Here is a 27,838-nt window from a genome sequence, read left to right as displayed (position 1 = left end):
GTCAAACTGTAAATTTCATGATTGAATATTTGACTATCTAAATATTTCAACATTTCGATTGAAGCAGAAAGTCTTTTGAGCAAGTTGAACGTACTTTTTGCGTGACCTTGAATATTCGATTCCAACTCATTTGCCTTACTTCCTTCTCTAAGATTCAGCTTGTGTCGCCACCGTGAGAGCTGCGGTGATGTGTGTTGTGTTCCTATTATGTGGGCGTTTTCGTAGCTATCCTCATAATGAGGTTCATTTGTTTTAATTCAAAATGTGTTTGAAATGCTTTTAGATCAGCCATTTGTTGTTGACGACTCGTGTGAAGTGCGGAGAATGGAAGTGATTTTAGAGCAGTTTGTCGTACATGCGTCTTCAGTGTCAACATAGGCTCAAACAAATTCGTGAAGCATGGAAACAACTGCGAATAAGAGTGTAATGGAAAATTATGGCAGTGTTGAAAATGATTTCAATGGCTGCCATAAAAATTCGTGGGGAGAGGACCAGCCTCAGATGGACATGCAAGGATCACATGGCATTGAACAGACAAGCAAAACCAGCAGACTACACAGTGTGGTCGAGGCTGCGTGCAGGTATGGACAAAAATTTGGTGCTTACACATGCATATGGTCGCATAAAAATGAGGGTCTAAAAAATATTGCTGTTTTCCCCCTTTTTCTGCGGAACTCAACAAGGAATTGTGGAGTGAAATTGCCATGCTAAGTCACCTTTTCTTCAGTAGTCTTCTTTTTGATCAGAATTCCTTCAGGTGTGTCCTTATCCAGTTTCAATACCCTTTTGTTGGTCAGACTGCCCTCATTAACATAACTTCAAAAATACAGAAGCATTTTATAGCATTGATACATATTGGCCAGAATGAATCACTACACCATCGTTCACAGTCATGTCAATTTCAATGTAGCAAGATACCTATTCACCAGCATTTTGTTTTGTATATCTATTTTGATATCCATTCAATGTCCATATTTATGTCCATATAAATGCCCATGCAAATAGGTTTTGCTTTTGTTTGTATGGAGCCTTCACAGTAAAGTTGCTGGATTACTTAAAATGAATATTGCATGTTGTCAATGCTGTTATTTAAATCTTGCCTTGTTCTGTAATTTTCCTGATATCTGGGAGATGTGTCCTGTCCCTTCTGTCATATGTTGTAGTTGGCTTTGTCCCTTCTCTGCCCTTCCTGTGTGAGGGCTAATGTAACCTCTCAGACTTTTATCTCCAGACTTGGGCTGCAGTTTTTGAGTCCACTTATGGTTAAGGTTAAATGAAATTGAGTTTGGATGTATTTGCTTCAGTTACTCAGGTGGCCTGGCCTTCAGGCTGCAGCTTCAGCCATTGACTATGATACCATTTCAGACCAGCTGTGATGATCAGGGCAGAGCTTGTCCAGCAGCAATGTGGAGCCATAGCACATTTGTCATTCAGCCCTATACTCTCCTATCTCTGATATCACAGCCACACCAGGCAGTGGGGATTGAAACAGGCTTAGGTGTGGCCTCTGACCTCACTGGGAAAAAAAGGAGAGGGTATGCTTGTGAACTGTTATACTGTGTTGTATTCTCTTCTTCTGCCGGGCATGCAACATGAATGAGTATACCTATTTATTCACTCCACTCCAGGCCAAATCAAGGATCTAGGTTTAAGACCTGAATGAGTAGTCAGTATGTACCATTGGCCATTGCCCGGGTGACTGTTTGGCTGGTCAGATAGTCCAGTATTCATGTCCCCCCGTGTTGACCCGATGTATGCCGCCGCGGCGCTGGTCGGTACCCGCACCTCATCGGTTAGTGTCAGCCTCTGGCCGATATCACTGCCGAACGCTGTCCGTGGTGTGCCTGTGCGGCCCGCTCGGCCACCTCGCTATGCTAATCGGCTGATGGTGCCGGCTGTGCGCCTGCCCGGCTGCATAATGGCGCCGGCCGTGCCCAGCTCCCCGGCCGGCCGGCAGACGCAGCGGCTGGACCGGCCGTGGTTGCCCCGCCGGCGGGAGGGTGGCGCCGGGACCAGTGCGTGTGCGTGGGTGGTGACCCGGCACCCCGCGCTCTGTTCCAGTTCTGAGTCGTGCGCAGTCGTGGACCGCATCATTCAGCAAGTCGACCAGCTCTCGGACCTCGAAAAGCTGCTGCTCTACCTCAAACTTCCTGCCGGCAAAAACAACGACGTCGACCCACTCAAAATGTGAGTATGCTCAGCTGCGCCCGGTCGCAGGCTGCGGCATGTAGCGCTCTCGTCAGGAAACATGACCTCTCTGGTATTATTGCGTGCTTTCCCGGAGTTGATACTGATAATGCGTCATATGCGCCGAAAGCGGAATGTCAGGTGTCGACGGGGACCGTAGAGGTGTTTGCATTCATGTATATATTCTCTATTTTGTTTTTTATAGATTTGCACGACTAATGCTGCGTGAAAGATTAAGTTCATTTTGAGCGTTTGAAATGACCGTAATATTTGATTGGCCTTCTACCTTTCGTTATTCTTACTACGGTAATATATGGCTGAGTGAGTAAAACTGCACCGCCACGTTTACAGCATGCCAGTCTGATGCTCCCTGTCGCGTGGTGCGTCGGTGCCGTGTGCCCCGTCCGCCGCCCGCCGCCCACTGACGCCCCCCCCCCCCCCCCTCCGCGGCCCGGCAGTCCGCTGAACCCGCTGGGTAGCCGGTTCGAGATCCAGCAGACCATCATGTGGATCCGTACCCACCTGGAGGAGGATCAGGACGTGTCGATGCCCAAACACGAGGTGTACGACGAATACCAGTGAGTGCGCTATCCAGCACGTCCCACCGGTAGATACTGGATACAGTCCGACGATCGGAGACTGGGCAGGGGTGGCGTGCAGCGGACTGGGTTGCGTTTGGCTGGTTGGGGTGGTATCTTTTCATGCCAGTTTTTCATTGTGAGGTCCGTCGTAAATGAGATGCAAATTTAAAACCCGTTGTCTTACTGTAATGCTGCAGCCTGCATGTGTATGGTAAGGACTCCTTCGCTCACACTACTGACTCATCTGCCTTCTATCTAATCCCCCCCCCCCCACACACACACACACACACAATGGTGGCCCGGTAACTGAGTGAGTGGGGGTGGGATGGGGAGGTGATCATGGCGCACATGTCGTCTGGCACGCCGCCTCTGGCCGGGCCGCCAACGGCGCCGCCCGCGGCCGGCCGCCGGGCGGCCAGCAGGCCAGGGAATCCCGGTGTATGTCCGATTTGGCGGCGGTTGGGGCCGTGAATTAGCCCTCTTTGATGAGCCGTCAGCTGGGTACTGGGATACTCGGCTGGTCCACGGGTCCAACATTTCCCTCTCCGTCGAGCTGTGGCCATGGAGTGACCCCAGTCATGACGCAAATCTTGACGCAAGCCACAGATGTAAGATTCATGAGGATTGTCAATGGTTTTCTATTTATATGGTTTATATATACATATGGTTTTCTATTTCTGATAGAAATGAGCAACAGATTATTCTTCATCCTTCTATTAATAGGATTGCCAATCTTGGATTTTGTGGACACGTACGAATCCCAGCCTGTTGGGCATGCTATTTTTTCAATGTTGTTTACCACGCTACTTTTGAACAACGTGCTGTTCAAAATTAAAGAAAATTAGTTGCCTTTACTTTGTTTTCCTGGCTTGTTGACCCCGGGGCTACTTTTTGAAGTTTTGTAGTGTATTCGGTGTTCAGGCACACGGTGTTTTCATACAGCACGGTTTGCCGCCTGGCTCGATATTATTCAAACCGGTTGTATTACGAGTTCGTGCCGGTGTCGTTTGCGGGATGCGCCGTATTGATTGCCGCGGGATGGAGGCGGTGGCCTGGTGTCGTTACCGTGCGGCCTTTTGTCGGCCGCCGGTGCCGGGGGCGGTGACTCGCTGCCTGCCTGTCATGCAGGCCAAATAAAGCACACATCTGCGGCGCGCCGGTCCCCAGATCAGAGGCGCGCGCTCCGACTGTCAGGACGTGCTGTCTGCCCGAGCCGGTATTGTTCTATTCTGCTCGCCCGTCGGAGGCTTAGCCTCGCACGTCCTGCTGGTGACTCAGCAAAAATGAAACTTCGAAATAGGGTCTGATGGTGGCGACTTATAAGCCATCTGCTGACGGAATGGTTGACGGAGATTTTCTCTGTGGCTTCTGCTAAATAAATGGAAAAGGAACTGAATCACGATAATGCAACATGTGCGTCAGAAACCTCCTCTAGGTCGCAAAAAAGACTATATCTGGAAGGAGCTCCAGGATACTGACCTAAAAACCTCGCAAAATCTTTACTCTTTTGTGAGCCTATGTAATGGAACCAATGTTACTGCCTATCTAAATAAGCTGAGCTGCTGTGGAGATTTGTTTTGCATTCATTTGATTATTTCGGCTCGTTAGCACTTAGCGTGTGCTGTTTTATTTGTTGGGCTGTGGCATTACGATTTTGGGTATTTCATTTTATGACATGTGTTTCATTCGCCGTACTTCATAATACCAGCTCGGTCACCAGCGCATCGGACCGCTGCGCTCGTTACGCTAGCGACGACGGCTGAGTTGCTAATGCCCGCCCGGTCCTTTACAGGATGTACTGCAGCAACAACAGCATGAAGGGTCTCAGCACGGCCGACTTCGGCAAGGTGATGAAGCAGGTGTTCCCGCGCGTACGGCCGCGCCGTCTGGGCACGCGCGGCCACTCGCGCTACTGCTACGCCGGCCTGCGGCGCAAGACCAAGCTGGAGCCGCCGCAGCTGCCCGACCTGGACGGCGACTCTCCGGCCAAGGTGGGTCCCGGTGGCAGTGGTCGGCCGCTGCCCGGCTCTCGAAGGTACCCCGCTCCCCGGCCTCGACTCCCCTCAGCCGTGTCCTGATAGTGATTAGGCGCCGGGTGGAGCCTCACGCTGGGAAAAAGAAAACGAGTGGACGCGCGGTACCCAGAAGAAATGTCATGCCTCTTATTTGTGTGGTTGTTGAAAGATATTTTTGTGGGAAGTGGATTCCGCTTGAGTCATCCATGGGGTTCATGCCATTATGAGTCTGGCACGCACATCTGAAAGCCGTTTAACATCGATTGGTCTGTGGCAGTCTGTGACCGTTTACTGTACCACTGTAGGGTTAATCGGCTTACGCGGTGACCTTTTGTCGACCTTTTGTCTTTGTCGGGGCTGTCAGAGCGGCGGTAGACAAGCCGCCGCGCACATTAGTGCACTGTCTCGGGGACGGATCTGCCGCACACGGCTGTGTGTAATCGCTGCCGTTCGCCCGGCTGCCTGGCCGAGGGTTCATGTCCGCATTGTGAAAACAGCGGCGACACCTGATAGTACCGTGCCCGAGCCAGGGCCATATGCGCATTCATCAGGGACGGACAGGGGAATGTCTGCTCTCTCCAGCTGGACGCCAGTGATACCCGGCCGGCTCGGCATAAACCGCACCCCGGCTGCGTAACAAATACGCTCTGACGCGTGTGGCAGTGGCGTATGGCCAGGGACCGTGTTTGAGCAGCGTTTAGGGAGCCTTTACAAGGCTGTTGCCCCACCTGCATACACATGGTTTGTTGCTGACCGAGTCACGACCAGCGACTTGCATGCATACGTAATTCACGGCCATTGGCGACAGCGAGCGGCGCCGGGCGGTGCTAGTTTTTACCTACTTGACAAAGCGCTAACCGTGCTACCCAAGCTGTTTGGACAGATTGGCCTCAATTGGCGGCTTTTTACGTTCGCTCAGCGGGTTCGCCGACAGGATCGGTTGTGTTGTGGAGCCGGTGAAGCGGAGGCGTTGGGTCCCGTGGCGGCAGTGTGGACAGTCTGATACCCTCCTCAGTCGTATGGGGTCTGTGTGCCGTCGTCTCTCTGCTCTGGTCGCTCCGGCTCCGCTCGGGTACGATCAATGGCGCGCACGGAGCGAACACGGCGCGCCGAGAGCTCCGACCGGCGGGATGTGAGGGTGGGGAGGGGGAGGGGTCGCCGTGATGAGCGGCAGACAAGTGGGATCAAAGCTGCGCGCCGCCGGAGCGGTGCTGTGCCACTGCCGGGCGCTCGGCGCTGCACTTGACGCCCGCCGCGCCGGTAGTAACGCGGCTGAGGGTGGCAGCGATGCCCGCGGCCGACGGACTGGGCGGAGCGGTGTCGTGACGGTTTTTGGCTCCAGCTGTGCCGCCGTTCCCTTTCCCTGTACCCTATGTCCGGCAGCGTGTTACGAACTGGTCACTGGTAGGCGTACCCTGTCACCTGGCGCTCGGTCGCTGGACTTGACGGACATCAGAACGTTGGTGGATGGCTTTTCGCAAAGCACAATGATAATCCATGCAACCACTCGATATGGAAGTACTATGTCAAAAGAAAATGTCACCAAAGAAATGTGCAGTTTTCGCAATTGCCTCCCCGGCCGAGGTTATATTTTTCATTCTTTTTTTTCTGTAAAGTGACTATGTCCGCCGTCTTTTAATTGCATTGCAGTGGCATTCCGCTATCGCCAGGTTACAGCGATTAGCCTAACCACTCGGCTGGGCCGGGCTGGTGACACAGAACCGTAAACACATACGTCATTGGGTGATTTCTGCCCGGATACCGGACACGTGCCGCGCCGCATTGGGTGACTTCCAGGAACGGCGCTGGTCGCTGAACAGCTGACCGGTGGCCCACATCGTGTCGCTGAGCCACTGCGCCCTCTCGGGGCTGAACACGGCACCTGGATCACACGCCACCGCCCCGGTAAATACACACATACACCGGCCGCCTGTGAAGTATGAGTGGTCAGTACAGTCGGTCCGTACTGTACTGTACCGCGCAAAGTAATGGTGGATCCATCAAGCCTGACCGAGGAAGGGCCTGCTAAATTTGAGTCACCGAAGCAATTGACATCCCCGTCCATTCCCCAGGTCAATTGGTTCGGTGACTTCCAAATTATAGCAGGCCCTTCCTCGGTCAGGCTTGATGGATCCTCCGTTACTTTGTGCGGTACTTTTAAGACAGACTGTACACTGCACACTCGCAGAGCTGATCAGTGGGCGGCGGCGGCGGCCTCGCCGGCCGGGCAGGTGACAGGCCGCGTCCTCAGGCAGACCGGCCGGCGGCGCACGCATCCGAGCGCCGCCCGGTGTCCCTGTGGGGGCCCCGGTCAGCAGGTGTTCCTGTGGGAGCCCCGGTCAGCAGGTGTCCCTGTGGGCGCCCCGGTCAGCAGGCGTTCCTGTGGGGCGCCTCGGTCAGCAGGTGTTCCTGTGGGCGCCCCGGTCAGCAGGTGTCCCTGTGGGTGCCCCGGTCAGCAGGTGTCCCTGCGGGAGCCCCGGTCAGCAGGTGTTCCTGTGGGTGCCCCGGTCAGCAGGTGTTCCTGTGGGCGCCCCGGTCAGCAGGCGTTCCTGTGGGTGCCCCGGTCAGCAGGTGTCCCTGTGGGAGCCCCGGTCAGCAGGTGTCCCTGTGGGTGCCCCGGTCAGCAGGTGTTCCTGTGGGTGCCCCGGTCAGCAGGTGTCCCTGTGGGAGCCCCGGTCAGCAGGTGTCCCTGTGGGCGCCTCGGTCAGCAGGCGTTCCTGTGGGCACCCCGGTCAGCAGGTGTTCCTGTGGGCACCTCGGTCACCAGGTGTCCCTGTGGGAGCCCCGGTCAGCAGGCGTTCCTGTGGGAGCCCCGGTCAGCAGGCGTTCCTGTGGGCGCCTCGGTCACCAGGTGTCCCTGTGGGAGCCCCGGTCAGCAGGCGTTCCTGTGGGTGCCCCGGTCAGCAGGTGTCCCTGTGGGCGCCCCGGTCAGCCGCTGGGTCCGATGTTCCTTCGGGCGCCCGGTGTTCCTGTGGGCGCCCCCATCAGCCGCTGGGTCCGATGTTCCTTCGGGCGCCCCGGTCAGCCGGTGGACCTGGAACCGGCTGGCCCGAGGTGAATGTAAATGTTTACGGGCTTCTTCAGTCGTTGGTTGCGGCCGCAGAGGCCCTCCTGGCCGTTCCGCGTGTTTGTCGCGACCACGTGGTGGTGTGATCGTCTCCGGGGCCGACCGGAGGGGGGGGGGGGCGAGCTGCCTTGCCCCTGACGGTGACATATGGCTGAGTGCGTGCAGCAGCTCCAGGTTGGTGCTTCCTTCGTGAAGATGTGCTTATTTCTTCAGCACCGACGTCGCTGGCGTATTTTACAGTACCTTGCGGCTACTGTAAACTGTAAAGTGCCCCCCCCCCCCTTTACCGTCTCACTTTCCCCACAGTTCCATCTCACCGCCGGGCCGCCGTGTCCACTGTTCCCCCGGCCCATGCTGTCTCTCCGCACCGAGTCTATCGGCCCGCCTCTCGCCGCTGTGTCCACTGTTCCCCCGGCCCATGCTGTCTCTCCGCACCGAGTCTATCGGCCCGCCTCTCGCCGCTGTGTCCACTGTTCCCCCGGCCCATGCTGTCTGTTCGTACGGAGTCTGTCGGCCCGCCTCTCGCCGCTGTGTCCACTGTTCCCCCGGCCCATGCTGTCCCTCCGCACGGAGTCTGTCGGCCCGCCGTCTCCCGGCCGGCCCGCTGTGTCCACTGTTCCCCCGGTCCATGCTGTCTCTCCGTACGGAGTCTGTCGGCCCGCCTCTCGCCGCTGTGTCCACTGTTCCCCCGGCCCATGCTGTCCCTCCGTACGGAGTCTGTCGGCCCGCCTCTCGCCGCTGTGTCCACTGGTCCCCCGGCCCATGCTGTCCCTCCGCACGGAGTCTGTCGGCCCGCCGTCCCCCGGCCGGCCCGCTGTGTCCACTGTTCCTCCGGCCCATGCTATCGCTCCGTACGGAGTCTGTCGGCCCGCCTCTCGCCGCTGTGTCCACTGTTCCCCCGGCCCATGCTGTCCCTCCGCACGGAGTCTGTCGGCCCGCCGTCTCCCGGCCAGCCCGCCTCTCGCCGCTATCCTCAGCCTTGGCTGGCCGGCGCCGGCGTATACCCTCACGGCCAATGGGCGCTGCCACTAATGGCCTCAGCGCAGAAATGCACCGATAAATCATCCGGGCAGATAATGGCTCTCTCCGTTACGCCGGTCGGTGGCCGCGGAACGGTGCAGAACGGTCAGCCGCGGCGGTCCTTTACACTGAGGGAGACGCGCGGACACGGGGGACGGTCACCTGCTGCCTTCTGAGAGCGATCGCCGCTCACCGCCGGCACTGCCGCACGTGCAGCGGGGACACTCGGCTCCCGTCATTTGCATTGTATCTGCGCGGTCGGCCGCGCCGCATTAAATGCTGCTGTCGGCGGTAATTTATATGGCCGTCGGCGCTGGCCGGCTCTGTATCCAGCTCCGGTGACGTCCGTCAGGCGGCGGCCGGGGCTTCTGAGGTCAGTGGCTGTGCGCAGCGCGGCCGGCACCCAATCACTTACCGTGGGGTCGGCGATCGGGCCGGCCGGCGCACTCACCGTCAGAGTGTGTGGCCGGCCGGGCGGTCCCAAGGACACCCAATTATCGCACTCGGCCGAGTGTGGATCCAGCTCGGATCGTCGCCTGAGTTACAGACGCTCATGTAGTGTAGTCACTAATTCAAGCGTATTTCTAGTGGGTTCTGTCGGTACGGGTTGTGCGTTTCAGTCCTTAGACTGCATGTAAGGCGCCTTCTGTTACTCATGAACAGTCTTTCGGTACACTGATCCTCAGATTCGTGCCGCGGCAGCGCCAGCTCGCTTTGACTCACTGTCGGCAGTGGTTTCCTCGGCGCTGTGCCGCCGTCCGAGCCGCGCTGACAGGGGCGCGTCAGACGACTCAGCGGCAGGCACAGACCGGCCGGCTATTCACCACTGAGGGCCGAGCTTTGAATATCGACCGGGTTACACAGCAGCGGATCTACTTCACATGGCAGTTCCCGTATCAATAGACCGGACCAGTGTTTGTATCCAGGGAAGGGACAGATCAATGAGCACCTCAAGATCAATCGAAACTTCTTACGAAACAAATTGTCTTCCTCCGCGCAGACTGAATAGAAGTAATATTTCTCCGTAAGTACTTGACGACTACTTGCACCGGTCAATGGCGCATGCTGGATATCAAATAAGTTCCAAGGTCAGGCAGAGCCTTGTTGCGACGCGGGAAGACACGCTGTACACCTGCCGCGGAGCGTTATCTAATGCAGTGTCCATGCCTCATATTTACGGAGCGCAGATTATTGATGTGTCGCCTGTACTCGGTAGCGATGCTGGCATTGTGCTGGCAGGGGTTGACATGTCGCTTACAGACGTGGCGCAATGACCAATACCGTCCGTATTACGCAATACACAATGTCCGATAGCCCCGCCGTGCTCTGTTTGTTCGCATCCCGCGCATCCTGCCATATAATTCATAAGCAGGCAATAGGCATGGGGAGGATGGTATGCCAAGCGTTCAGCGAACGGGATAAACCATTTACGCCGTACAGGGCGGTATGGTATGGGATGAACCATATACGCCGTACTACAGGGAGGTACGGTGCCGGTATGAACCACACACGTCGTATGTGGCCTGGAATACCTGTCCTGGGGCCTGGGTCGGGTGGCCGGCTGGCCGATCCGTCCGTCCCGTCCGCCCCCGGTCCCCTCCGGTTCAGCGGGGTGTTCTCGTTACACGGCAGCTCGGCGCCGGTCGGAGCAGACGTTTTTACGCCGATAGCTGTGCCGTGGCGGCGCCTGACGCTGTTCTTTTGTCACGTTTTCAGCGATGCCGCATGTCTTTTCAATGGTTCACGATGTAATGTAATGATATCCCGGATATAGCTGATGCGCAGCTCGGCTAAGTCTCGTTCAGGGAAAGGTGGCGTCGTCTTACATGACAGAGCTGTGATGCCACTCCGGTACTGTCCCGGTGGCCCCAGCAGTAAACAGGGCGGCAGCCCGGACTGCCGTGTCGGGACGGAGGGCGCCGCCACTGCGCCCAGCCAATTAGCATGGCCATTGGCGGCGGCAGTTGCCACGTCCGATGTCCCGATCAGCTCTGAGACGCGCTGGTCGTCTGCGAACGGCCGGCCATCCATAATGCAGGTGCTGAGGGCGCGGCGGCCGGCGCGGAGGCCGCCGTAGGGCCGCCGCCCGGCCCGCCCCTGGTCCTGGCGCACCAGACGTGTGATCAGGCGCTGCACCTTACCGGTCAGACGGCGGGGCCTCTGGACGTGCCGGGGAGCTGTGCTCAGGTCCCGGTGACTGTGCAATGGGATCTGTGCATGGACCTAAACGCTGGCAAGTCAACTTCATCGCTGTCAACAAATACTGGTCGGTTGATCGGTACAATACATGTCACCATCAATCCGCAGTATTTTTTTTTTCTTAATCTGGCTCTTTTTTGTGGACTCGCCTATATTTTGGGCCCCGGTCGGCGGTTTTTGTCCAGCGGCGACTGCTTGGCTCCAGCTGCGAGCCGCGGATAACAGTCCGGTGTTTGGACCTCCATAGGGCCGCCTGTTAACGCGGAGCTCATTTTTAGAGGCGCTGTTAGTTTGGGTTATTCTTAGATTGCAGCTCCGAGCCATGAGTAGCTGGACCGTGGGGATACACAGAGCCTCTACCCCACGGAGGTGGAAAGTCGCTGTGACCCCTTTGTGCGAAAGGTTGGAAGCGATGTGCCCTGTGCGGTGTGCACACTGCCTGCATAATGAGCAACGAGCATTGACCAGTCTTCTGAGCTCTGCACGACCGCCATAACTGCTCGGTATAACAGCTCGGTATACTGCATAACCTGTATACTGCAGAATCTCTTTACTACGGTACCACACTACACTGTATCTGTGTAGTGCAGAATCCTTATGCTATAGTGCTCAGTATCTGTATACGGCAGATTTGGTGGCGCGCTCCCCCCCCCCCCCCATACGGCAGATTATATATGCTGCAGTACCCTCCCCCCCCCCCCCCCCCCCATACGGCAGATTATATATGCTGCAGTACAGAGTATGTATCTGTATTAGAGATGTCAATCGGATACCAACTTTTTGGTATACCGATACCAAACCGATACCAACTTGGTATTTGGTACCTATTTCAATGCTAAGGCTTTCGGTATTTTGTTGGTATTATGAATCCTGACTAACGAAAGAGGCTAATGAATTTGGCTAATGAATTTGGTAAAAAGTTGGTATTTTCTCATTTTCCAAAGTCGGTTTGGTTTCGGTATTTTCTCATGGTTTTTGTTGGTATTTGGTTTGGTATCGGTATCACGATTTTCCGTAATTGACATCACTAATCTGTATGCTGCAAATTTTGCAGCTACCTGAAACCAAAGCCGGTTGTTTTAGCACCAGTTCAGAAACGGAATGAGGATTGCCATGTCGATAATGAGGAGGAAAAACTTTTAATATTTCCTCAATCTCCTACCTTACTAGCTGAAATGCTCGTTTTCCGACAATTTCAAACATTCTAAATGCAATTTATAATCCGAAGGGATCCAACTTTATCATTTCTTAGTGCAGAGTCCCATTCCACAGCCAGCGAGTAATGCATGTAGTTATTAACACCATGCCGGCCGCCAGGCGGCGAGCGGCCGCAGCGTCATTGTCCATGGCCGGCCCTCCCCCTCCCCCCCCCCCCGTTACTGATCGGCCGGGGGGGGGGGGGGGGCTGGGTCGGTAGCGCTGGCTGCCGGTGGCCGCCGGCCGCCGCCGCCGCGCCGGCCGGGGAGGGTAGGTTAGGTAGTGCTGGCTGCCGGCCGGCCGGCCGTGCGCGCCCGCCGTGAGCGCCGAGCGTCACGGTGACGGCCGCCGGCCCGGGCGCGTGACGACGCGCCTCGCCTCCCACCATTGTAGGCCGACATCGATTGGCGTCCGCTCTGTTACCGTCCGGCGACGGCGGCGGCGTGGAGGCTAGGTCAGTGTCGGCCCGGCGCCAGCCGAGCGGCCCGGCCGGCCGGCGCGTCGATAGGGCCGTCCACCCACCGGCGGCCAGTGGCCCGCGGTCCTCCGCCGGCGGCCGGCCGGTCGATGGGTTATGGCGCAGAGCGCTAAAATTGGCGTGGCCGGCGATTGCCGCCCGACCATGTCCCGCCTGCTAATGTCGAGAGTCTGCTGAGATACTCGGGTAGAACGGCCCGGAGATGACCCCGAACAGGGCGGCTCCGGTCGATTCGTGTTGTGTGTTGGGATGAGCAGAGTGACTGTGTCTCCGTACCAAGTCGGAATGTAGCGTACCGGAATGAATAGAAACGTCCTCAACTTATTTTTTTGGGATGACCAGGCTCGTGTGCTCTCATCTCGATATGCGGGAATAACTTGTTGATAACAACCGCGGGTAAAATATATCATATCGAGTTACGATACGCCGTCGTGTGGTGATAGACTGCAGTGACGTATGACACCCGGCCGATACAGATCACATATGATAATTGATATGACCACGGATGGGCCATGGGTAGGTCGGAAAGGACCCATGTGACGAGCGATAGAGCTCGGGACCGACCGTGACGATCTGGCCAGGTCACCGACTGGCGCGCTCTACTAGGTTGGCCGGACGCTGGCTACGTGTGTGAGTTGGTGTTCGCAACGCCTCGGTCGCCAGGACGACGTGTGAGCGTCGCCCCGTTATTCGGCGGCGGGGCCGGCCTGCGGGCCAGGTCAGGCCGTGCGCGGCGCGTCGTAACTCCGTGCGGGTCGGGCAGACGCCGAGACGCCGGCCGCTGTTGCCACCCGCGCTGGCCGCGTTACGCCGCTGCCGCGGGCACTGCCGGTGTGCCGTCCGCGCCGGTGTGCCGCCCCGCCCCGCCCCGCCCACTTCCCACGCCGTCCGCGCGCGGTGCGAGCTCGGCGTACGGACAAGCCGAGCGTGTCCGTTGCCGCCGCTGTTTTAACCGGGCCCGTGTCCGCCGGCGCTGGGCCTGGGAGGTCATGGGCCTCGGGCATATAAATTAATTGAAGGAATAGCTTATTGGTGCCACTTTCAATCGCAGATACTCCTCAACTGGAAAGTTTTCACGACTCGGCCCTGGCTACTACCACTAAACTTCCTGAGTCATCTGGCTGCGTGCTTGACATAACCCTGTCCCCACAGCAAACCTAGTATATATTAGTTCAAGCATTCTTTTGTATCGCCCTTTTTACTCTTGACGAGTTTCAAGATCGTTTCCAGGCTAACTTGATTTGGTCATGTCATTGCTCAAAACCGTTCACGTATATTTCGGGATGTGATACCCTAACCATAGACTGCTGCATACCTTAGGGTATTAAGTGGTCTATGCCCTAACGTAACAAAATTGATCAGACTCCCTGAATTCAATGGATGTTTTTCAATGGATGTTCCCCTGCACTGTCAAAGTGAAAAAACGCTTGTCATAGGTGACATTGGATGAAGAGACTGGTTCCTCTCAGGTGCTGGTTTCTCAGACCGCGCGGCGGAGGGGCTGGCTGCTGGGGAGAGGGCGTGGCGGGTTCACACGGGCCTGTTGAGGCCGGGCTGGGCCGGACCGCAGCCGGGGACGGTGTACCGCGGGGTTCCGGCTCGGCCGGCAGGCGGCACACCCCATGGCTTTGTGTCAGTGTGGACTGCCCGGAGCGGCGACTGAGACACGGGGACTCCATGGCAGGCGGTCCGTCGCCGGAGCACGGCGATCTGGCGCTGTCCTGGGGACATGGAGCCCCGTGGCCCGGCCCCGGAACCGGAGCCTGGCTCGGTCAGGAGCTGCGGCCCGCCCGCCGGCCGGGAGGCGACTGGCCCGGTCGGTACTGGGGCGGCCGCCGGGCCGCGCCGCGCCGCGCCGCCGTCGGTCGGACTCGGACCGACTCCGCAGCCCGCTGCCCGCCGACCAAGGCCAAACAGTGCACGGCCGGCCGGCCAGTGTCGAATGACGCCGGCCGCATCGGAGTGGCGAGCGGCGAGTGGCCGGCTGGGCCGACATGGGGCGACACCGGCACCCCCTCCCCCCCTCCCGGGTGGTGGTGACCAGGGGTGGGCTACGTGGCAGGGGGGGGGGAGGGCTACAATGCTGCTGAGATTGCGGAGATTATCACTGTCTTGGGGGAGGGGAAGATAACGATTCAATGATGTTTTCTGTAAGATGTCCTACAAGTCTACCAGCAAAGACGTTGCAGAAAACGAAGGCAATATTTGCGGGCGCATATCACCTGAAAAGAAATTATTAACCAAAGTCTGAGATGAAAAGTCGTGCTTCAAATCACGTCCAAGTTGTATTGCACTTCTCGGGAGACTGGCTTTCATCTCATTTCTCGTCTGCTGGCGCCCCAGGTGCCGCCTCTGAGCGGTCTGTTAGTTCAGCGATGGGATGTGCAAACTTGGCGCCGTGTGGATAGTGGAGCTGGGCCCAGGTGGACCGTGGAACTGGCTCCGTGTGGGCAGTGGACCGCCGGCCTTGTGGACAGTGGAAGGTGGGGCTAACAGTGGAGTGTCCGCCATGTGGACAGTGGACAGCCGTTGGCCGTGTGGACAGTGGACAGCTGTGTGCCGATGGGGAAACTCAGCCGGCTGGCTGGCAGTGTGCCAGTGCAGGGAGTCGCCGCCCAGCCGGTCTGCCGCCGCGCCGCGCCGGTGTGACTCGACCCCGTCTGGCCGCTCGGTACTGCGCCGTCACCCCACAGCCGGCCACCGCGACAGGTACAGGAAGAGGCCGCGGCTTAGCCGCAGCTCGGCATCCACGGCGTACCAGCCGGCCCGGCGGGGGCCGCGGCCTGCCGGTGGACGGGGTGGTCAGGTGGCCCCTCCCGACTGACGGGGCGGTCAGGTGGCCCCTCCCGACTGACACAGTGGGTAGGTGGCCTCTCCCGACTGACGGGATGGTCAGGTCACAGGTGGCCCCTTCCGGCTGACCTACTCCCTTCTGACGCACTTATGCCTGCCTACCTCCCCTACTGACGGGACGATGTAACCGCCCTTCCTACGGACCTTCGCCACGGATACCGTGTGGCATGTACCCAATGACCTCCGGACACCGGAGCTGATCCCTTCACGGTGTCACTCGTCTCCGCCCCGGTAATCTATGAACGCTGCGCAGAAGATAGTGTTGTGCTTAATTTGTGTGGGTGCATCCCTCGAGGAAGAGTTGTCACTTGTCAGAAGTTGGCAGTTAACGAACATATCCCTGGGTTCATGGATGGCGCTACATGGTTTCACACCTGGGCTGTAATATACAATTTTATTATTAGGGATTGGGTCTTCTGTTCGGCTCCACTCCTGCTGTCCGCCGTCTGCCGGCCCCCTGTCTGTGTGTGCTCCACCCCTGTCTGTCTTGTACACTTGTACACAAACTTGTGCTAGCGCCCTCAGTTTGTGTGCCGACTGCAGGTGTGCATAGGACGCCGTTGTACTGTGCCCGCCGCGCTGACCATTGCTCCCCGTGTCTGACACCTCTGCTCCTCCTGTGCCGGCAGGCGGGCGGCGAGGGCGGCGGCGGCGGCGGCGACGGCTCCGGGGAGCTGGCCGCCTCCTCGGTGCTCATCCGACAGTGGGCCGAGAAGCTGATCGGAGAAAAGTTCGAGACGCTCTCTCAGCTCAGCAGCTACCTGGTCAAGAAGAACTACGTGAGCGGTCCGACGCCACTGGGCATGGCCGCGGCGGCAGCCAACGTGATCAAAGGTGGGCGGCGGCGGCCTTGTGGCGCGGGCTGCGGGCCGGGCCGGCCGGATTACCGCCGGTCGGCCGGCCGGCCGCGGTGACCCGGCGCCGTGCATCATGTCGTATCACCGCACATCAGTGGTGGGCCGACAGCGGCCGCAGGTTCTCCGCAGCGTCCCCGGCGACCCGACTGCTCTCCTTTCCCGACACGGACCATCTGTCAGTCGCGCTCAAATGAGCTCTTTATTCTCTGCTGCAGATCAGACCAAGGGCACTAAATTTTATTCTAGAACAGAACGTAGTCTGGTTTCAAATGCATAATTGCGTCGTTGAATATTAATCGTATGCGTATACCCTCTGGTACGTACTGCTGACTTCATTCAGTCTGTAACCCGACCATTGCCAATGAACGATGCCCATCTTCGTCAAGAACCAAAAAGTGTCCGCCGAAACGGCTCGAACCGGCTAGCTCCCATCGCCCGCTACCCTGCCAGCGGCTCCGGTCTCTCCGGGCCGAGCTGCTGGGCGGCGTTTTGTGACACACTGTGTTGTTTTGTTCCAGACTTGCCGTCAGGCTGCTTGCCGCCTGTAAATAGGCATAGGGAGACGCAGCTCCAGCTTCAAAGAAAACTGCAGGAGAAGGAACTTTTTCGAGAACAGAAGAAGAAAATACAGGTATGCACAATAATTTTGCATACTTTATTTACAGGAAGTCTTTACTTGCTCTCTTTTGTCTAGACTCCGCTGTTTGAAGTTAAATTGAATGCAACTGGCATTGTCATTGTTTTGGTAACTTCAAATACGGCAGGAAATTGTCCCAGTGTGCGGTTTGTCAGGTGAAGCCGGCAGTTTTACCGCTGAGCTGAGGCCCTGTATAGTGGCACCGGTGATTGCCTCATTGTGATTGGCCCAGGTGCCAGTCAGTCGTGTTATATAAGGCCGGAGGCAAGTTCGCAGATAGGATCCAACATATTTGGAGTTGTCAGTCCAATTTCCTGACTAGTTACCGAAACTCTCCGGCGGATATTGAGTTTTGTATCCTCCTTCGTCACGTTCACAAGATTTAAATCAGGGCTACACAGACAGGCCTCTGAATGATGTTACGCCTTGAGGAGCTCTTCGATTTGGCCTATTTGATGATCTTTGTAGGCGGCGATGAAGTTTTATTTTATTTTCAGTCAACGATCTGGCTGGCTTTTTATTCAACACCTACATCTTGTGCGTTACCGAGTTGCAATAGTTGCGTAAGGTCCTTAGCGCTACCTGCATTTTATCATCAAAACTGGCTAATTAAGGTTTAGCTTTCGCTGAAACTGCGTCATGTTCCTGCGTATATCATTGGCCTTTAATCTGTAATATGTCAGCGTTATGGGTACGGCTTAACGGCTGATCTTTCCGTCGGTAACGAGTTGAGGCCGCCGCGCCGTCCGGTTTGGAGCCACAGCCCCTACCCTCCCCTCCCCATACACGACTGGCAATGTCACGGGCGAGTCCAGGGTTGTCGCGCGCTGCTTTGGCTCGGGTTTGGCGCCGGACTGATATATCTGGTAGCGACTTGTGTCTGTCGTTGGTGGGTACGGTGTCAGTGTGTTCCGCGACTGCCGTGGTCGCCTGCCGCTGTGCTCCTGTGTTCGGTGCCGGGGCCTCCAGGCTCATCCGACGGAGGCGGCACAGACAGCCGATCTGGGCTCTGTTCGCTCTGCTGTCTGACCGGCGTCGTTGGAATGTGTCTGGTTTGTCTGCCCTGCTGTGTGTCTGGTCTGTCTGCCCTGCTGTGTGTCTGGTCTGTCTGGCCTGTCCCGTGTGTCTGGTCTGTCTGCCCTGCTGTGTGTCTGGTCTGTCTGCCCTGCTGTGTGTCTGGTCTGTCTGCCCTGCTGTGTGTCTGGTCTGTCTGCCCTGCTGTGTGTCTGTGGTCTGTCTGCCCTGCTGTGTGTCTGGTCTGTCTGCCCTGCTGTGTGTCTGGTCTGTCTGGCCTGCTGTGTGTCTGGTCTGTCTAGCCTGTCCCGTGTCGGGCTCGTCTGGCCTGTCCCGCGTGGGGCTCCCGTCTGCTCCGTGGGACTGCTTAACCCGTCCGTGTGTGTGTGGTGGTCTGTGTTTCGGTGGTCGCTCTGTCGATCTGCCTCCGGTGTCTGTTGCCCTGTGTTCTGTGCCATGCTGGCAAGACACTGTCTGTATCAGCCGTGATTTGTGCCGGCCATGACTCCGCCTTCCCTCCCCAGTCCGCCCACGACCATCATCGGCCGAGTCTGCGCACGTCCAGTGTGCGGCCCGAGCCGAGAATGTGTGAATAAATAAACAGGCGGCCTGCAGCGGGGGCGGCGCGGCCGGCTCTGACATTGGCCGCGGCCGCCCGCGCGCTGTGGGCCGCCGCTGGTACACGCGCACTTCGTAATGTCATTGTTCCATCCGCGCATTAGGGCTCAGTTGTGACCTGACCTAACTCGGCGGATCAAGTCACCAGTGCTGCACGCGATATAATTGACCTGGCTACCCGTCTTGGACGAACGGCGCCGCCCTTCTATAAGCGCCGAGTGCTAGTGAAAACACAGACCAGCCGTAAACAAATGTCATGTTAGATAACATGCGTCCTGGCCAGGCCGCTCCAGCTGTGTCGTAATAGAGGCAGCTAAAACAACACATGTCTTGGTGCACCAACGCCCAAATATCACTGCGCAAATCTTCCACTGGGTGATCCGCGGACTTCTCGGCTCCTCATACCACTACCTCTCGGCCGGTGCTGTTGTTTCCCTGACTGGCGTGCACTGCACTGGATGGCCCTCCCTGCCTTGCCCCGTTGGCCGTGTCTGTGAAGCCGTGGTCCTTACGCCAGCTACCTGGTGCCGCCCTGTGCCGCCCGTCTGACAGCCCTCCTCTGTCCACAGGACGCCGACGGCAAGGGTGATAAGGTGGGCGCGCGCGGACGGAAGCGCAAGAAGGGCCTGGGTGACGACAAGCCGGACGGCACGGAGGACCTGTCGATGGACTCTGCCGGCTACAGCGAGCCGCCCGGCTACGGCGACCACTACGGCGGCGGCTGGCTGGAGCCGCGGCCGCCCGGCGACGCGTTCGGCGGCGGCGGCGGCGGCGGCGCGCCGGCCGGGCCGCCGCCCAACGCCATGGACCAGGAGCGGCCCGAGTACGCGCCGCTCTCCGAGGCCGCCTGCGTCAACATGTCGGCCATGAGCGGCGGCGGCCCGGTGCCGAGCTCGGCGGCCAGCGGCCACTCGCACTGCGCCGTCATCACCAGCGCTGCGCACGAGCCGGGCGCGCACACCACCTTCGTGCAGCCGGCCGGGCCGCGGCACAACGGCTACCAGCCGCCGCCGCCGCCGCCCCCGCCCCCGCCGCCGCCACTGCCTCCGCCACCACCGCCGCCACCGCCCCACTCCAAGTTCAAGCTGAAGTACGAGTCGGGCGAGTACGACGCTCGCTCGTCGTGTTCGGGAGGCGCCGAGCCGCCGCACCACCGCGAGTACGGCGACGCCATGGCCGCGCAGGATAACGAGGAGGAGCTGATGCAGTACTTCAACAACAAGGACCACCACCACCAGAAGGAGGAGCTGTCGCAGCTGCGCATGCTGCTCGAGCAGAATCTACCCGGCAGCAAGGAGACTCAGAAGGTGGAGAAGCCGGCCGGACCGTTCCCGGGCGCGCAGGGCCAGAACGGCGCCGCCAACTCCGTGGCCATGCGGCGGCGGGTCAGCTTCCAGCCGAGTCTGTCGGCGCCGGACGGCCTGGCCGGACAGCCGGCCGGCATGGTGCCGCCCAGTCCCAACACGCGGCGGCGCTTCTTCAACTTCCAGCCGATCGGGCACGACCCGCCGCCGCCGCCGCCGCCGCCCGGCCTCGGCATCGCCGAGTCGCCGTTCGTGTCTCCGCACAGCACGCCGATCCCGCTGTCGCGGTCCCGGCACAACTCGGGCCAGCTGCCGGCGCCGTACCTGGTGCGCGGCCCCGGCACCGGCACCATCACGCCCTTCTCGGCCATCTCGGAGCTCTCGCGGTGCGCCACCATCGGCTCGGAGAACTCGACGCCGTTCCTGTCGCCGCAGTCCACCCCGGTGCCGTTCGCCAGGTCGCGGCACAACTCGAGCCAGCAGACATGCCGGTTCCCGCAGTCGCGGTCACGGCACTCGTCGGGCGCCACGCCCATGTCGGCGGTCGGCTGCCGCCAGCCACAGCCGCTCTACGCGCCCATGAACCCCAACCCGTACTCGCCCATGTCGACGCTGGCGCCCAGCTCGCCGCACATGTCCGTCGACGAGTCGGGCATCCAGACGTCCAACTTCCCGACGCCGGACGGCACGCCCTCGGTCCGCTCGCGCCACTCGTCCTCTGGCTCGGGCATCTCGCCCATCTCGGCGCCCGTGTCGCCGACCAGCGCGGCGCTGGTGGACAGCCGCGCCGGCTACAGCGACCTGCGCCGGCGGCACCAGTCGGCCGGCGCCACCGTCCACTACCGGCCGCCGGCGCGGCCCGCCGACACCCGCTTCGACCAGCTCGGCTTCGAGATGTCCGGTCTGACCGAGGGTATGGACACGGGCGGCGGCGGCGGGCAGCTGGGCCTGCAGCGGTCGCAGAGCGTGCCGCCCACCTCGATGGCGGTGGGCGGCGCGCCCGGCGCCGACGGCGGCTACGTGTTCCGCGCGCCGCCGGCCGCCATCGCCGGCGCCCACTCGGGACACGGCCTGGTGGCGCCGCTGGCGCTCGAGTACGGCGGCGCCATGGATGCCGGCTTCAGCGCGCCGCCGGCCTCCTGCCCGCCGCCGCCGGCCTCCTGCTCGTCCAACATGACGCTGGCCGAGCTGAACACGTCGCTGCAGCGGCCGACGGTGTCGTGCGCGGCCGGCCGCGACCCGATGGCCGGCGGTGGCGGCGTGCAGGAGCCGCCGCCGCCCAGCGTGGACGCCGACCTCGGCGAGACGCTGCAGGCGCTCAGCGAGTGCGACGACTTCTCGCGGCTGATGATGGAGGTCCCGGAGAACGAGTAGGCGGCGCGGTGACGTACCTCAGGCGGGCGCAGTCACACACCCACACAGACACACAGGCAGACTGACTGATCGGAGGGAGTCCGACCGGGCCGGCGGGGAGGGGTGCGGGACCGACACACACATATTCTACACACAGTCTGACACGGCTGAGCTGTCCGCTGCTCCATATGCTCGGCTTTGCCTCAAACGCATGACTCTTTAATATCGTCCACGTCTCGTTTATCTTTGTACCCAGATACATAGTTGGGTATTTGCCGCTTTTAATCAGACATTTGATACACGTCACATCATCAGAGTTCGGACACTGTTTCCATCGCGCCGCGCCATGTGATGTCCGTCAGAGGGGGCGCGTCCCGCCGGCAGTCTCTGGGTCGGGCGCCGGCCTGCCGCGGGCTGGCGGACGGATGGGTTGGCTCGACCCCGACCCCGGGGCGCGGAGCTCGTACACCGTGTGTGCGCGGCCGCCCCCCGGCTCCAGTCGCTACGTCTCGCTCGGCTAGAGGCTAGTTTTTACCGTTTAAGCTGGGACTGACTGAGAGCGAAGGAAGGCTTGCTGATGTTGTGCGCCGTGAGGTGTCGCTTTTGTCGTGGTTTCGTCGTGTGTGATTTGCTATGGTGCTGAACGATTTACGCGTAAAAACTGCCCGCGGGTGGCATCATGTCAGAGAAATAGATATATTTTACCGAGGCGGGTGCGTAGCTAGATGTGAACGGCAGTGAGAGGAAAAGTACCTGAAAACTTCAATATATCTCTGAGATTGGCGCGCGCGCGCGCGCTGGGCTGACGGGGTAGAGCGGCCGGAGAATGGAGAGAGGAGCGGCGATCAGTACAAACTCGTGTCGGCGCTGGGTGCAATGGGCGGCGGGCGGCCGTCCGTCCCGGCCGCGCTGCGCTGTGATCGGGACGGCCGGCCGGGCGGTGGCGCGGCCGACGCCCCGGTCCGCTCGTCGATGTTGATTGTGCGCCACCTCTGGCCGTGATGGGTTGGCGGCTGACCGGCGCTCGTTGTTTGTGTTGGTGTGGGCGGCGGGCGGCCCGCTGCTCGGCCCTGTCCAGCCTCCGTGTGCTTGGTCCGGTCGACGGTACGCTCGGTTATTTTTGCCAGTCCCCGGCTTTTGGGCGTTGCGTTTCGGCCGTCTCGGTGGCCCGTGTCTGTGTTACCTGCCGGTGATTTGTCGTGATGTCCGCGGGTGCGCCACCGGCGCCGCCGCCGGGCGCCCCTGCAGTAGCATAGCATTCGCTTTAAGGTGATTTAGACTTACAATGGCTGGCGGGCGGCGCCGGGCCGCTGGCCGCCGCGGCAGTGACCCGCTAATCAAACGGTGCCGAGCGGCCGCTGGCTCTCGCACGGGGCATTGTGGGCGCGGCGTGCCGTGGCCGTGGCCGCGGATACAAATTCTATATTTTATGTTTACGATCGGTAGAGGTGGGTGGGTGCCCGGCCGCCGCCAGCTGCCAGCCGCAGTTCAAACGGACGCCGTCTGTAGTTGTGGGTGTAGCGGCGGCCGATCTATGGTGCTGTGTGCGGCGGCGCGGGGCCGGCAGCCGCGCCGACAGTTGTTGATCATGCCTATCGAAGAGGGTCGCTACCTGCGCACGATTGAGACGAACTTCTGCCAAATGCAGGCTCTTTTGCGTTGTTTGTTCATTTTAAAATGCCAACAATACACAATAAAGCAAGCCTAATTACAGTGGTCTTGTTGTGTGGTCATCGCCGTAGTTGCCGTGCATTGTTCTCGCTGAGGGGACAGTCATTCGGGATGCAGACTTCGCACTAATTGTGTGGTGTCGGCAGGCAGGTAAACACTGTCGTAAGCAAATCACGTTATATGTATTATGGCGACAAGCATCTACATCGTGTTCGTAAAAAAGTCGTAACAACCAAAATGCCACTGTTACAAATGCCTGTTGTTACAGTCTTAGAGAGCTGCTGGTAAGGAAACATTTGCAGAAAATACTAGTCGAAGTTTCACCTCAACAAAACACTAATCCTAACAAAAACTTTCAACGGAGAGTAATGCCCACCATAACAGAATGCCACGGCACTGCCCTCTTACGATTCACAAATCGCACACCCTCAACAAAACATTATCATAACTAACAGCTCCAGCGTTAATTCTTCAATGACGTGGGAGTTTCCTGACCCTATCAATCGCCGCTCACATTTACTCGTCAGCTAACTACACTCGCATCAATACTGGTTAACGGTGTCATTAGATGCCAATCCACTACTAGAGTTGTGGTGCTGGCATCTGTGCAGCTGCCTCCCGCCCCTCCCGCTCGCCCACCCGCTCACCAGCAGCGGCAGTGCGAGGGCGGACAGAAGGGCGGGTTCCGCCTCCCGCGACTCCCGCTCGCCCCACCCGCTCACCAGCAGCGGCAGTGGGACGGCGGACAGAAGGGCGGGTTCCGCCTCCCGCGACTCCCGTCCCCCGTATCCGCTCACCAGCAGCGGCAGTGGGACGGCGGACAGAAGGGTGGGTTCTTCATCAGGCAGTTGGAGGCGCACCACTGGCTCATGCCGGGCACCCAGCGCCAGGCGCCGGTGGCCTCACACGCGCTCACCAGGGCGCCGGGCCGGGCCGGGACCGGCGGCACGGACGGCCGCCGGCTGGTCGTGGTGGTCGGCGGGGGTTGGGAGGTCGAGGGACGGGCCGTGGTGCTTGAACTGGCCGATGGAGGCACGGTGGAGGCCTGCGGCGCCGGCCCGAGGACAGGGATGGGCTGCACGTGTCCGACGGGCTTGGTGAGGACGTGGGAGCCGAGGTCGGAGGACGGGGACGGCATGGGCTGCGCCAGGCCGTCCGGCTTCATCGGCGCCATGGTGCTCGGCGTCTGCCGGTCGGGGGGAGGCCCCTGGTCGTCGGTCGGCCGGTGGGGACCCTGCCCCGCCGGCAGGACGAGGATCGGCTGAATGTCTCCGGTGGGTTTGGTCTGGACCGGGTAGCCCTGCTCCGCGGGCAGCACTGGAATCGGCCTCACGTCTCCAGTCGGTTTAGTCTGGACCGGCTGGTCGGGCTCGGCGGGCTGCACGTCTCCAGTCGGTTTGGTCTGAACCGGCCGGTCGGGCTCGGCGGGCAGCACAGGGACTGGCTGCACGTCGCCGATCGGTTTGGACTGGACGGGGTGGTCCGTCTCGGGAGGACGGACGATGATCGGCTCGACGTCCCCGATGGGCTTACTCTGTACCGGGTGCCCGGTCTCCGGCAGGACGGGTATCGGCTGGAGATCGCCGGTCGGCTTGGTCTGAACCGGGTGGCCTGGTTCCTTCTGAAGGGACTGGATCGGTTCTTCACCATCTGTTGGTCGTACACCTAGCTCTGGGCTATCAGAACCATCCTCCGGTGTCAGCTCGCTCGATTCAGATGGTATCGGTAGTCCTGCCGGGGGTCGCGGAGTTGGGTAAACTGCCGGACCGGCCATGGGGTATCCTCCGAACGATCCTCCGGGCCTGGGGTATCCTCCAGGTGATCCTCCGGGACTCGGGTACCCTCCAACTGATTCTCCGGGCCTGGGGTATCCACCAAACGATCCTCCGGGCCTAGGGTACCCACCGATGGATCCACCAGGTCTAGGGTATCCTTGGACGGATCCACCTGGACTTGGGTATCCTCCGACTGACCCTCCAGGACTTGGATATCCTCCGACCGTTCCTCCAGACCCAGGATACCCTCCGAGCGAGCCGCCGAGGCCGGGGTAGACGCCGCCGGTGGCCCCGTGTCCCGGGCGGCCGGCGCCAGGTCGGGTCGGCCGCTGGGCGGTGACGGTGACGGTCAGGGTGGCCGTGGGCCGGGGCACGGGGACGGCCGGCGCCGGGCCCATGTCGCCGGCCGCCGCCGACTCGATAGTGAGCGTGGCGCCGGGCCGGTGCACGCCCGCCATGGTCGGCGTCGGACCGGCGATAATGGTGACCTGCGGCGGGCCGGGCCGGGGTCGCGGCGGCCAGCCGGCCGGCGACGGACGCGACCACACGATGGAAGTCACCATCACGGGCGCCGCGCTGGCCGAGGGGCGCACGGTGACCGGAGGCGCGGCACTGGCCGAGGGGCGCTCGGTGACCGCGGTCGACCCCGGTCGGATGGCCGTGACCGGTCCGTAGGGGCCCGTCACCACGACTGTCTCAAACGTCAGCCAGCTGGTGACCTGTGGTCGGTCAGGCCGGGACGGGGTCACCGCCGGGGACGGAACGGTCAGGGTGGCGCTAGGGTGGACGGAGGTGACCGAGGGACTCAGGGTAGCTCCGGTAATGAACGAAGTAACGGACGGTTTCAGTGTCGCCCCGGTAATGAACGAAGTAACGGACGGTTTCAGTGTCGCCCCGGTAATGAACGAAGTAACGGACGGTTTCAGTGTCGCCCCGGTAATGAACGAAGTAACGGACGGTTTCAGCGTCGCCCCGGTAATGAACGAAGTAACGGACGGTTTCAGCGTCGCTCCAGTAATGAAGGAAGTAACTGACGGCTTCAGTGTCGCTCCAGTAATGAACAAAGAAACGGAAGGTTTCAGTGTTGCTCCAGTGATAAACGTTAAAGACGGTTTCAGCGTCGCTCCAGTAATGAACGAAGTAACGGACGGTTTCAGTGTCGCCCCGGTTATAAACGAAGTAACGGACGGTTTCAGTGTCGCCCCGGTTATAAACGAAGTAACGGACGGTTTCAGTGTCGCTCCAGTTATGAATGAAGTAACGGATGGTTTTAAGGTCGCTCCAGTAATAAATGATACAGACGGTTTTAGTGTTGCTCCAGTAATGAATGAAGTAACGGACGGTTTCAGTGTCGCTCCAGTAATGAATGATGTAACGGACGGTTTCAGTGTCGCTCCAGTAATGTATGATGTAACAGAAGGTCTTAGTGTCGCCCCAGTAATAAATGATATAGGCGGTTTCAGCGTCGCTCCAGTAATGAACGAAGTAAGGGATGGCTTCAGTGTCGCTCCAGTAATAGACGGTGTAACGGACGGTTTCAGTGTCGCCCCGGTTATAAAAGAAGTAACGGACGGTTTCAGTGTTGCTCCAGTGATAAACGTTAAAGATGGTTTCAGTGTCGCTCCAGTAATAAACGATATAGACGGTTTCAGCGTCACGCCAGTAACGAATGAAGTAACTGACGGTGTCAATGTCGCTCCAGTAATGAAAGATATTGAAGGCCAAAGAGTAGCCCCAGTAAGGATTGATGTAATCACGGGCTCCAGCGTCGCTCCAGTACCAAAAGATATCGACGGCCGAAGTGTGGCCCCAGTAATGAATGGATAAATGGACGGCCTAAATGTCCCTCCAATCGTGAAGGACGTGAGAGAGGGAATTAGAGTCGCTCCTGTCAATATAGACGACACGGAAGGTTCCAATGTGACGCCAGTGAGGATGGACGAGGCCGATCCACTCTCCGTGGCTCCGACTGGGACCGAGGACACTGCGGTGCCCAGCGCGGCCCCGGCGGGTATGGCCGGGGTCAGGCCGGGCCGGCCGGCGGCGGGGTCCGCGGTGGCGGTGCTGGGCCCGCCGGCCGCCCCCGCCGGCTGCACGGACGGCTCCAGGTGCGGCGAGGAGCCGGGCCGGTCGGGCAGCGCCGCGTCCGGCACCCACACCACCGTCGGCGGCCCGTCGTCGTACTCGGTGTCGGTCGGCTCGATGGCGATCGACTCGCCGGCCGGGATGGTCGGGTAGTCAAAGTCGGTGGTCGGGCCGGGCGGCAGCGGCTGCGTGCCGCCGGGTGAGGTCGGCACGGACACCTCCTCCCACCCCCCGTCTGGGTACTCGGGCTCCACGCCGGGCTGCAGGTAGTCCGGGTACAGCTCAGCGTCCTCCGTGTCGGGGTACACCGGCTGGCCGATCTCCGGGATGGTCACCGTCGTCTCGCCGCCCGACGGTCCCGTGTCGGTGGGCTCGATCTCAATCGACTCGCCCGGCGGGATGAACGGGAAGTCGGGGTCGAAGCCCGGCGGGAACACCGGCATCGGGGGCGGCCTCGGCGTTACCACTGACGTCGCCGGCACTGCGGATGTCACCGGCGTCACAGACACTGACGCCGTCAGTGACGTTAGCACAGAGAGCGTGGTGAAGCTCCCCGTCGCCTCTATCGTCATCGCTGGCACGGTGGGAGTCCCGGAGACGGACGCGGGCGCTCCTCCGCCGCCGCTGCTCTCCCTCGAGGGGAAGATGACCGCGGGTGGGAGAGAGCTGAGGGCCGTGAGTCCGCCGAGAGCGGGCCGCGGCACCGGGATGATGGTGACCACGGGCCGCCGGCCGGCTACGATCACCAGCTGCTTTCCGGGGGCCGTGGGCCACAGGGCGGCCGGCACGGTCAGCGTCATCGCCGACATCATCATGGTGGGTGTAGGACGGGACGGGAACGGCACTGGCGGCGGCTGTACCGGCGGCTGTATCTGTGCCCCTGCGCCGAGAGTCGGCAGGACCTCCACTCCGGGGTCCGGGACCGGG

At 60.0% G+C, this 27,838-nt stretch overlaps 2 protein-coding genes across 2 annotated transcripts; one reads left to right on the top strand and one right to left on the bottom strand.

Moving 5' to 3' along the window:
* Positions 1 to 115: 115 nt before the first annotated feature.
* On the top strand, positions 116 to 22,444 carry LOC122384706 (trithorax group protein osa-like). The gene is made up of 7 exons (XM_043372367.1): positions 116 to 581; positions 2,062 to 2,187; positions 2,646 to 2,765; positions 4,561 to 4,759; positions 16,227 to 16,431; positions 16,973 to 17,085; positions 19,293 to 22,444. The coding sequence occupies exons 1-7, from the start codon at positions 400 to 402 to the stop codon at positions 21,399 to 21,401; spliced, it is 3,054 nt and encodes a 1,017-aa protein (XP_043228302.1). The 5' UTR covers positions 116 to 399; the 3' UTR covers positions 21,402 to 22,444.
* Positions 22,445 to 23,214: 770 nt separating this feature from the next.
* On the bottom strand, positions 23,215 to 27,777 carry LOC122384681 (mucin-2-like). The gene has a single exon (XM_043372319.1). The coding sequence runs from the start codon at positions 27,724 to 27,726 to the stop codon at positions 23,845 to 23,847; it is 3,882 nt and encodes a 1,293-aa protein (XP_043228254.1). The 5' UTR covers positions 27,727 to 27,777; the 3' UTR covers positions 23,215 to 23,844.
* Between the last annotated feature and the right edge of the window lie 61 nt (positions 27,778 to 27,838).

This window comes from Amphibalanus amphitrite, unplaced genomic scaffold (assembly GCF_019059575.1).
Source record: "Amphibalanus amphitrite isolate SeventyFive unplaced genomic scaffold, NRLGWU_Aamphi_draft 000196F_arrow, whole genome shotgun sequence".
Lineage (NCBI taxonomy): Eukaryota > Metazoa > Arthropoda > Thecostraca > Balanomorpha > Balanidae > Amphibalanus > Amphibalanus amphitrite.
This window is presented reverse-complemented; position numbering and strand designations above follow the sequence as displayed.